The sequence below is a fragment of the Lissotriton vulgaris genome, chromosome 7 (genome assembly GCF_964263255.1).
Source record: "Lissotriton vulgaris chromosome 7, aLisVul1.2, whole genome shotgun sequence".
Lineage (NCBI taxonomy): Eukaryota > Metazoa > Chordata > Amphibia > Caudata > Salamandridae > Lissotriton > Lissotriton vulgaris.
In genome coordinates, this window is record NC_141695.1 from 1,540,059,590 (window position 1) to 1,540,071,953 (window position 12,364).

At 45.0% G+C, this 12,364-nt stretch overlaps 1 protein-coding gene across 1 annotated transcript in view; it reads left to right on the forward strand.

Moving 5' to 3' along the window:
- Window positions 1–12,364, forward strand: part of LOC147705959 (protein-glutamine gamma-glutamyltransferase E-like) — a 105,119-nt gene that overhangs the window by 67,132 nt on the left and 25,623 nt on the right. Inside the window, exon 7 of the mRNA XM_086932423.1 lies at window positions 9,804–9,942. Within this exon, the coding sequence (XP_086788549.1) occupies window positions 9,804–9,942 (139 nt within the window). The remainder of the gene's footprint in view (window positions 1–9,803; window positions 9,943–12,364) is intronic.

Consider the following 12,364-nt stretch of genomic DNA (forward strand, 5'->3'; position numbering starts at 1 on the left):
AGGGCCTGATTAGGAGTTTGGCGTATGGCATAGTTTATCACAAACACGACAGATATCCCATCCACCGTATAACAAGTGCGTTAGGATATAATGCACTTCTAATTCAGCAGACGGGACATTTGTTGCATTTGTGTAGCAGTAGCCCATCTGGAAATCTTTAAACAAGTTGCTAAGTGTTAGAAATGAGATCTCTGGTTGGCTAAGGCTTGCGCCAAAGCCAGGCCGAGACCACCACTCTAGTTAGGGCAAAGAAGTTACACGCCAAATATAACCACTGCTCACCCCCTTGGTAGCTTGGCACGAGCAGTCAGTCTTATCCCGGAGGCAATGTGTAAAGCGTTTGCGCAACACACACACAGCAACAACATACTAGGCACACTACAAAAGGAACTCCACACAAGGTTATAAGAAAAATAGCCTTAGTGTTGTCATAAACACATTAGAAACATAATCACACATTTAGACTGTGCCAACTGGCACGGGCAATATTCACAGGGGATTATATACAGGACCGGGCCAATCGGGCCACGGTCAGAACCATCAGAATGCAGGTAAGTAAATGCAAAACACAACCAGTAACTACTGGTACCATAATGACCTAAGCATTATATCACATTAGACATAAACCCACAGTAGGCCCAAACCTTGTCAGCATAAACATATTACGCAATAGGCTTCACCAGCATAAAGACATTATGCAATAAATCACGGTGCATAAATCACAGTAGACAAAAAATTTCCTAAGCATGAACAGTGTGCCACAGTAACACTGACAAGGGACTTGTTCCCTTCTGGCACACACAGGCACCACACCTGACCCCAGGCCAACTGGCCTTACACTGGGGCTCCAATTACCTATGTCCTGATAGTCAGGGTTCAAGGGGGGGACATCTGAAAAGACCCGCTCGCTACCTTGGTAGCAAACACAAAAGGCGCACTGCACTGGGGTGCTTCTCACTCATCTTCTGTTGCAAACACAAATGCCCCCACGTTACGGTTGCCCGCTATGGCGGTGCAACTGAAAAATAAACTGGACACTGGCGCCCCTGGCCTTGATCCCTCCTTCTCTGGGACTCTTGGGATAAGTGTGTGCCAATGCTGCAGCTGCCCACTGTTGTGCAGGGCAGTTGTGGAAGTACAGCGTGGACACCCCCGGTATCCTCAGGGCAACCGCAGGGGGGCGGGAACCGACAATGTGCCCCGAAGCAGCCCTCAACCACCAGAGAATCACCAAGCCCCGCTCACCAGGCTCTCCCTTTTATTCCTGGCGGTGACCTTGCTCCATCCGGTGTCGCTGCTGGCTCCCAGCTGACTTTGAGGAGCCACTTTCCCTTCACTGGAGCTCCTCCACGAGACACCGCGGCTTCCTCTATTAGGCGGCGGGGACAGGCACTGACAATATGCCGCGGGCCCCCTCCACCACAGGACTACTTCTCACCTTTGCCAATGCATCAGGGCGCTCCCTCAGGAGCCCCGCCGGTCCCCCACTCCAGCTTCCACCCGAGAATGCGTGGCTCTACCCTCAACCAGGCGGCTCGTGCCTGGCTTCCGGGTCGCCTCGGGCAGCGCAGAAGCCCTCAGCGTTCTTCGTGGACTCTCATACTAACGCGGAGATGCGGGGTGGGCTCCCACTCAGTTTTATTTGTGGCTCCAACGTGGGGCTCTCGCTGGCATACAGGAGCCCCGCCCGGACCTCCTCTCTCAGGGGTGATGACCCCAAGGCTACTTCGGCACCTTCCAGTGCGGGGTAAGCTCCCGCCTGGATTCTCTTTTCTTTGCGAGAATTCCGGGTCGCGGCGGTGATCTCTTTCTTCTTGGCGGCAATGAGGGGTGGGTTCCCTCCTAATCTAAAGTATAAAGCAGGGTGGGCTCCCGCTAAAGGCGATGAAAATGTGGGGTGGGCACCCACAGATTAAAACCCGCACACGGCAAGAACGCAGGGTGGGCACCTGCCGAAACACCACGACGCGGGGTAGGCTCCTGCTATTCGAATAAAGTTTTGAAATGCTGCAATAATGCGGGGTGGACTCACGCTCCCCAGCAGCACGCGGGAGTCCACACGCCAGGACTCTCCCAGGAGGAATCTTCGCAGCACAGCACAATCCTCTCCTTGCCAATAAAGTAAAGCGCTCACAATACGCTAAGCCTACAGCTTCCTGGCTGTCCTTAGGGTCCAAGGAGCACATTTGAGCCCAGGCAGGCCAGCACACAGGACTCTCCAGCAGGGAGGTTGCCCCTCGTGGCGGTTCCTCCTGGAGCCCAGCAGCAGCAAGGCCCCTAGAAAGCACAAGCAGAGAACAGGACAACGTCATGGGGTCACAGCCCCTACATTTATAGGACATTTTCCTGTTTCTGTAGAAAACAGGGCTTAGGGGAACCAGTTCCAACTGCTTCTGGAGCACTCTGTTTACCAGGCTCCTCTTCCTTATTGCTAGGTGGGGGCTCGTCATCAGACACACCACAGGGGGGCGGACCCAGCATACACTAGGGCAGGCACAATCCTATTCAGGGACCAGGGACTTCCCCTCCCACTACTCAGAATGCAGATGTCCCTATTCAGCCTAGCGCTGACTCACCCTGCCCCTCCTGGAGCCATACCCACCTCCAGCTCCTGTCACTCACAAGCCAGACATGCAATTCACATGAGGCAGGCAGACACATAGCACACAGAAATGCCAACTTCTAAAAGTGGCATTTCTAAAATACCAATAACAAATCTGCGCACACCACGGCGCAGAATTTAATCTCACAATTTCATACATACCAGACATAACCACACTGCACCTCTCATATCAGGAGTCAACACTGACCCACATTAATCAGGGAATCCCCTATGCATTCCTATGGGAGGGCAGGCCAATCTCACTACATGTAACCCAGTGCGCACATACTTTACCCTGGACAGCAGTGCTAAAGTGCCTAGAGGTCTAAAACCACCAACACTACACAGGGAAAAGGCTAGGAGACAGGCAAAAAGCTTAGGGGTGAACCTGCCAAAAGGGTCAAGTCCAACACAAAGGGACTGACTTATATGTTGGCGGTAACTATACTCCTCGCAATGGTTACCGAGTATGCTTACCACCAGTGCTGATCATGTTAGATCAGGGGTCTTCAACCTTTTCTGTAGTGAGAGCGACTTCTGATCACGGAAAATCATCACGAACTACTAAAGGCCAAGCAACACGCACATCTTTGTAAAAGATCTCCCTCCAAGCCCAGCTTCACTGACTTTAAGCCTAAATTCTCGACAGTTGAAAAAATTGTTTGTGGTCTTGCCACCCAGAGTTGGCTTTTGGTCCACTGAACGGCCTAATCAGAGGCACCTTGAACGGATGCCAATGGCATCGTTTGAATCACAGATACATCTCCCCATCCGCATTTGTACCTCTCCAAATCTTTATGTGTTCCCGGGAGAGGGCCAGCCCTGGCACAACTCACTCTTCCATCTACATAACCTTTGCATAGGAGCTGGGATGCCCCAATGACCTCTGACTGTAAGGGAATTGCCAAAAATAACAAGATATTGAGGGAACACCGAGACTCAAACCTGATTACCCTGTTCCATCTCTGGCCTTTAAGCCACATACCTCCTTCTTTCAAATACTACATTTGCAATATTAAGGTTTTATGATCTTGCAAATAACGCCTAATTTCTCTAAGGAAGTGTGTCCTGCCATCATATGAGAGGGGCTGAGGCTTAGCCGACAGGCAATTACACTACTAGGCGAGTCAAATTATTCCTATAAATGTCTGGCTATTCTCAGATCAAGAGGATCCCACGGTGGTATCAGAACTGAAATGTATAGAACCATATGGCCTACTTCACTTACTTTATCTCCCCCACAGCCAAAACGAGTTGTAAAGAACCTGGGTGTGTGGATGGACTGTTCCCTCTCCTTTGACAACCGGGCTAAATTAGTGGCAGGCACTGGTTTTGGTCTGCTACTGGGCCTAAAACCCATTTTAGGACTCTTTGATGCCCATACTCGCTAGATCATAGTTCAATCTATCATTCTGACTAGGTTGGACTACTGCAATCCGATGCTCCTCGGTTCTAGCAAGTCGGTGACTAAAAGGCTATAGTGAACGCAGAATGCCGCTGCCTGGACCCTCTTTGCCATCCCAAAACACTCCCATGTTCCTGGCTTTCTTTGCTGGCTGCTCTGGCTGCCTATAGAGCACAGAATCCTTTTCAAGGCTCTCCTCATCACTCATAAAATTCTCACAGGCCTATGCCCCACGATTTTGGGTGATCTGTGTCTTCCCTATGTTCCGACGCATGCCCTTGGCTCGGCTGATCTCAACCTTGCCCGAGTGCCACAGGTGCGTAGGGCCAGAGCCGGCGGGCACTCTTTCAGTGTGATGGCCCCCTTCTCTGGAATTCCATGCCTACTCCCATCTGGGGCACTCAGGACCACTGGGCTTTTCGATGGGCCGTGAAGAAAGACCTGGATATTCTCCACTCACTATTCCCCCTACTCTCACCCGACTCTATTCTACAGATTTTGCACTGGGACGCCCCATTGCAGCCATGCATTTTACAAGTCTCTTAACATAACATAACATGTATGGTGCACATACACACTTGGACCTCCCCAAGCAACAAGGTAGACCATGCTGGTATTGAGCACTCCATAAGGGTGAGAAATACAGCAAGGCTGGATGGTTTCAGAGAATGGGCCCTTACTTGTGTCTCCAGGCTCGAGGATATTTGGGAGGCAGATCATATTAGACCCTTCTCTCATTTGCTTGAGACATCATATATACATTGCTCACAATTATATTGATAATTGCAAATATGTTAGGGGCTGGAAGCCCACCAACAAGACCACACTAACGTGTCCGAATATAATCCTCTAAAGACACAAATTACACTTTCAGCCATAGATGGTAAGGCTATATCTAGACTTTACCATGCACCAGTGGCTAATACTTTTGACCCCCTGATGACACTGAGCGACAGGTGGGTAAGAGATATCAGTCCTTTAGATAATGAAGACTGGGTAGAAGCAAAGATGTCCCCTCATTTACTGATGTCCTCCATGAGATTAGGATTAATTCAATTGAAATACTTGCACCAATAGTACAGCCCATCTAGGGTTGTATGGCATTACAACGCATGCTTTTACTACGCATGATTTTACATCACAAGTTTTACAACGCATGCTGATACAACGCATAGTGTTGAGGGGTGCTAGATAGTGAATAGTTTAATTTACTATTCCAACTCCAGTCCCTGTGGATAGTAGGGAAGGTGTTGGATAGTAAATTGAATCTATTCCCTATCCTAGAGCACCCCCCAGCGCAATGCGTTGTAATGACATGCGTTGTAAAACTTGCGATGTAAAGGCATGCGTCGTAAAAGTTGCGTTGAAAAGGATGTTCCCCCCCATCTAGGCTTAGAAAATTGAAGAAAGGTCTAGACCCATCTTTTCTCACTTGAAATGTTGAGAAGGGCATTTTTTACCATACTGTGTGGATGAACCCAAACATACAGCAATTCTGAGCACATATCCACTCGATTCTTATGAAGGTAGTGAGCAGAACGGTTTAGTCAATCCCAAAATGTCCCTCCTTGAACAAATTGATAAATGGGATGGACGTGAGCATCAAGACTCTTTGCAGCTTGGAGATTTCTAGTTGCTAGATAAGACACCGCTCATAATTGGTCCACCAAGAGGGTGCATTCTGTACGAAAGTTGTTGTATGGTATGGATTGGTGAACCAGGGCTGTGTAATATGTTTAAAAATCATGGGGCAGCCCCCAAAACATATTAAAGTATGAGGTGTATGTCTAAACTATTTTTCCAATGCAAGGATCTAAGCAAGAAACACTGTAATTATATATATGATTTGATACTGTACCTTCAAGGGTTAAAATGTTTGGTCATGCCTATTGCTTTTATTTTTTTGTTATGCTTTTTATGCATGCTTGTCTTCAAGAAAGAAAAGCAGTGTTATAAATACATACATATGAAGGTTCTTTATTCTACTGAACATTCGTCCTGTTGTTGCATTACCTTCTGCTTATCAGATTTAATGATCACTATGGGGAAGTGCATTATTAGTTGGTGTCGGCGTGAGACCTCATCAAGTAATAATGTCACTATTCTATATCAGGTCCAGTTGTTTTGGTTTTTATTTACCAACACTTAGCTCAGTTCTGGATAGCTGTGGCACAGATAGTTTAGATGAACTCAAAGGCCAAAATAGTCAATAAGTAAAAATATCAATAGATTTCAAATCTTCTACGACAATCAGGGTTTGGTAATAAACAACTCAAAAACCAAATGTATGGCCATAAATTCTCATAGGTCATATCGGAACGGCCCTTTGCTTGGGGGGGGGGGGGGCACTTCTTGCAAAGGTAGACACCTTCGACTACCTAGGTGTAAGACTCACTAGAAAAGTGTCTTGGAGGCCCCACGAAGCAAAAATGCTGAGGGCCCACAAGCGTGTGGCCGGAGTAAAAGGGAAAGAGGATCGCTGATCCCAGACTAGGCCTATAGCACCTGTCCTTAAAATATATGACACTAAAGCAGTCAGCTCCGCCCGTTATGGTGCTGAGCTCTGGGGCTTCGACAAACCTGAAGAGCTTAGCAGATCGGAGCACTAATTCTTAAGAGACCTGTCATGGCACTCAAATACGTCCCCCTTACTAACTTCTTCCTGGATATGGGCAGGCGGTCAATAGCCGATTAGCCAGGTTGCGCCCCCTACTCTTCTGGGCCCACAGGGCCCACATTAGGTGGGCTCCGGAACTTATTTCCTATGCTGAGGCCCTTACTGAAATAATCCGCCTAGACACTGGTTCCAAAATAGTTTATATAGCTGGCATAAAAAAAACCTGTAAGACATAGGTCTTAAATCCCGTTGGGCTAGACAGGAACCCCCAACGGGAGAAGAACTTAAACATCAATATCGGGGCTGGGTGGATCAACAGGAGAATTCCAAGCCTGATGTGGGCAGATTGACAGCAAGACTTTTTTCTCACAAGCATACACGGTTTCTTGAGCCCTTTCTTGACATAATCCAGGTACCAAGAGATAGAATTATGTACATACACTTCAGGGTTGTATCTCTTCCTGTTTATGAGGCGACAGCAAAGTGGGCCACCAGAAATGGGAAAAATTGTCCCTGCTGCCCGCCCTCTGTAGAAAGTATTGCCCACCTATTATTTGCCTGCCCGGCATAAAAAATACCACTGGTGAAATGGCTGAAACCGCTTTTCCAGCACTTGGGTACACAGGACCACCACACAGCACTACGCGTCCTTAGGTCCGACTCTAGGCCACTCTTTGCCTGTTGCTTAGCCAAGTTCTTGGGCCAAGCATGTTCATTAGATGGAAAGCCCTTGTAAGAGTGGTTTAATTTTAATCGAAGCGGGGACAGCGACAACGTCATGATTTATCATTATAGATATTTTGCATATATCATGCACATGCACTTTAAATGTTAAACTTTCGCTGCCAGGAAAGGTATAGTTTTATATTTTTATATTTTAATAGCGAAACATCGTTTACAACGCGGGGATTAAATTGCGATGCAATTACATTGTGGTTTTCACAACACAAGTCGTTGCAACGACTTGCTCTGGATGGCACTCTAGGACAAGGAATAGTAAAATTTACTATCCAACACCTTCCCTACTGTATGTAGACTGGAGTTGGAATAGTAAATTATACTACTCCTAAGTCCAGCGCTCTCCAACGCAAGTCGTTGTAACGACTTGCATTGTAAAAACCGCAATGTAATGTAATACGATGAAAATGTATGCGTTGTAACATCATATATCCATTTTAATAGCTCTCTTGGGAAGTGGCCCTCACCATTCCTGATGACAAATTGTCTGTTTTTATACTTCTTAATTGTAGAAACAAGTGTGATAAATTGATCCACAAGGTTATCTTGTCCTTTTAATACTATTATATACTAGGAAATAATAGATGATTTAAATATGCTAATTATTTATAGGTCAATTGCATGTACACACTTTGGGGCAGATTTAAAAGCCCTCTGCGCCACCAGTATTTCACTTTTCATGACGTACTGGTGGCGCAGGGGGCTACTCCGTATTTACAAGGAGAGGAAAAGTCACCCTGCGTGACTTTCCTCTCCTTGTAAATATGGCCCCTTCACACGCAGCACTTCGCTTTGAAGGGGAGTTCCATGGGTGTTGCTATGGGTGTTCCCACGCAACACCCATGGAACAAGACACATCTCCAGATTTACGAGAAATCGTAAATCTGGAGATGCGTCTGAATGCTACGCCACCCTAGAGGTGGCGTAGCCAGGCGCAACGAGGAGAATTTTTTTTATTTCTCCTTGTTTTTTCCTCTTTTAATTGTTTCCTCTTTTAATTGTTTTTGTGCAGGACAGTGCCCCTTCCAGCACAAAAAAAATCTCCCCATGACACAGGCATCCTTGCACCATGGTGCAAGGGTGCCTGCACCAGTGCATGGCTGCAGTTTGTGCGCCAGCACAGGGGGAAGCACAGAGATGCGACATTTCTTGTAATTATGTCACATCCCTGTGCTTCTGAAGTGCAGCAGCGTGGCGCAGCCGAAGGGCTTGCGGTGCCACGCTGCAGCACTTCCTAGTAGATCTGCCCCTTTGAGTGATCAGAGCACATGCACTGGGGCTTGGTCAGCAGGCCCAGTACTTTTCAGAGTAAAAAAACCACCAGCAACAGACCTAACATGTGGAAGGGTGGTGATCGTGCAGAAATAGTCATTTCCTTGCAGACACCAGCAGTTACGTGGCTTGATTGTTTCTTAACATCATTTACCATTTCAGTATGTATGCAATGAAAAGTATGTGTTTGTGTAGATTTTTACATTTTAGCTAGAGCACTCTTGGCTATGTCCACATTAATTCTTAAATCACCCTTAATGCATTGCATTCATTGATGAGTGAACTCTTTGACCTGAACCCATTTTCTACATGCATACTTGCCAAGCAATCCTTTCTGAAATCCTGTTTACTCACTGCTCGCTGTTGATTTATACACTTATTCTCATGCCCCAAGCCATTCTTTAACTCTTTAATACCTTACTTCTCCACTCTTTGTCAGTGTCATTTTGAGTACATGGATGACTGTCAGAAAGAGTGACATGTTGGTTGAGACAACTGTGTGTGATTTTAGAAATGAAGGTGAAATATTGATGGTGAGTGAGAAATTGATGATAATCATTTTCTTGGTGGTGCCTGGAAAGCAATACTTTCACAGAATTCTTTGAAGATAACAGAGCAGAACCAATTCCATCAACCCAGAGATCTTAACCACTGATTAGCAGCTGGAAGTGGGTCTCATGACCCATGCCCTGGATAGACCAATATGGAAATTGAAAAATCTACTAAGCTATGGTGATAATAATTAGCTATCCCAGTATGTTCAGATGAACGAAAGACAATAATAAGAGAGATCAACAACCGCAAAACAGCTGTGTAGCACTCCACTACGATTTTCAAGTAAGGGTGCTAAATGTATTGAGTATGATGAAAGGAGTAATCAGCCTTCCCAAATGCAAAAAGTTCATCTGCAGGTTACTTGTCAATATCTGAAGAAGGTACGTCGATGGATTAAACTATCCCTCTAGCACGTTGAATTTGTAAAATAATAACACATTCCAACAGGTATGTGGAAGTACAATCCAATAGTCAGTGTGTGTTTAAGAGTAGTCAGCTAAGACATGGGAAGTGCATGGAAGTACATATTGAAGAAGTTCATTCAACCTATGAATTGTTAAATGTTGCTGTCATTATAAATGCTGAGTATTCATATCTTGCCTTTTGTTTGTTAGTGCTGCGATGCCTGGGGATTCCCACACGTGCGGTCACCAATTTCCTTTCTGCTCACAACAGCGATGGCAACCTGGACATTGATCTGTTCTACGATGAGAATGGCAAGTTACTAGAGGACATGACCAAGGACAGCATATGGTTAGTTGAACAAACTCACTATCCATTACATTGTCATTACACAGCATCATTCATGAGGTCAGATGGGAGAGTATACTTCCTGTTGATGATGTAAGACCGGGGTCTCCAAACCGGTCCTGGAGGGCCGGATCCATGCCAGATTTTTTGGATATCCCCATTGAGATTCATGTAGTAATTTTAAAAATCTGGCATGGATCCGGCCCTCCAGGACCGGTTTGGAGACCCCTGAAGATAATACATTATAGTCAGCGGTAGTACCTTATGTGTGTATATTTATCCGAATGTGTTAGTATGTAATTTTGTAAACAAAAGAATGCTTTACGGTACATGATTTTATCGCAAGGTAGTAAAGCGTTTTTAGAAGTAAACTCAGGTTTGATGTTAGACCGGCATATAGGGAACCCCATTTGAAAGCCCGGAATTGGTGGCTAGTTTCACAGAATGTTTTCTCTACATTACTTAGACTTGCACAAAGAAAAATTTGCCCACTCAGCATACAGAGCTTGATCATAAGTTAAGAATGTGGTATAATCGTGGAAATGTCATGAGTGCCGAGGTTCTTCCAAGTATACAGATTTTTCAATATCTGTAATGGTACCTATGCAAAGACTGGTATTTCTTCTGGGTGTATGTCCTAGGTGATACATATGCATATGTGGTGAATGTGGAAAACATAACTTTGTGGGTATTCTTGAACATTTGTAGTGCCTTTCTTATACTTTATTGCGCTTCTTCATTTAAGTATTGAATGAACCACGTCAGGAGGGGCAGAAGTTGAGGGAAAACATACAATGCAACATTTTTCTAAGGTGTATGAGGGAATTTAAACTTTCACATTAGGTACATGCCTTTGAAATGAAGAAAACATGCAGTGGGACAACATTTGGGACAATTTTGAAATTACCTCATACTAATATACACATTTTCTGAGGATTTCCCCAAAAGGAGCAAGGAAAGACAGATGTAGCCCAGAAAGCTAGACAGTTCCTACTAAATTCTCACATATACCTAATGAAATACTTTTGTACGTTTACAGCCGTAGCTACTCTTAAAATTGTATCAAGAGGATTTGTAACTATAGTTTGCATCCCTACAGCAATATGTGAATACTATAAGCCAAACTACAAAGCAATGGAATACTTATAAAGATATTTTTTTTATTTAGGCATTCTCCATAAAGAATAACATTCTATATATTAATTGTGAGAAATCAGGACCTGTTTGTAGTGTCCCCACACTTTCTGCCACCATTTTGGCTACTAGATGCTGGTTTTCTGACTCTGCATGTGCCCTGGGCTCTGCTAACCAAAACCAGGGCCTGTGCTCTGATTAACAGTATATGGTAATAAGGTATAATTCTATTGGTACTGACAACCGACCTGTAACTCACTAGTATATGGTAGCGCATGTCGTTTTAGAGGCCCAGTAAGCTTAATACACTTACTTAAGTGTGCACTACTGTGGTGGCTGTTGTCATTTTAAAAGCCAGCCCTGCCGTGCAGGCTGCTTTTAAAGTTGAATTATAAGCAAATTCAACTTTGGAATTAAAGGCACTTCCAAAGTAGTAATCTACCTTATTTTAACATATGTGACCCCTAAGATATCCCTGGGTACCCCAGGGGTATGCCTTGTAATTATAAGCATGGACACATTTAAATATGTTTTATAAACCCTGGTGAGGGAAAAACTGTCAAACTAGAGGCTAAAATTGCAATATTATATTGAAGTATAAATATTGACAGGAGTGAGAACTAAATGTCATTTAAGGACTTAAAATTATAGTTACGATATATCCAACAACTTGCCACTGTTAGATATATAACAACTATCACAGAACATAAGTTATTAAAATTTATTTTCTGTGAGCCAGAATCCAGCCTTCCAGCAGCCCACTCCTAATTGGCTAGCCTCTGTCAGGTTGAACCAAACTGTCCAGAAGACCTGCTAGAGAGACAATGGATTTCATGTGGGCGAAGAACTGAAGCTCCAGAAGCAAATGCGGGATGTGGGTGGGGTGGCCAAACTGGTCTTCAAAGGGAAAATGGTACTTTAGGACAGCACTGCCTCACCCCCACATCCTGCAACCCCAGCCACCCAGGAGCCCTATAATAAGATTAGGGATTGAGATGGAAGGGAAATATTAGGGAATTTTAGCAACGCCAGTAGGGTTGGCTTAGGCTGATTTAACCTCCAGGGAGAGAATTTCTCCATGCTGGCTTTTGAAAGAATAGTGCTTTTTGGGGCAAGAATATGCCACACTTTGGAGGAAGTGGTCATATGACTGGGTGGCACCCTGCATCCCATTGCACAGGGGTGCTCCCCTACTTGACGCACAAGAACACACACAGCATAAATATAGATAGGTTTCCAAAAATCTCAGATCTGCTGCCTAAAACTAAAAGGAGAAGAAGGACTGTCCTGC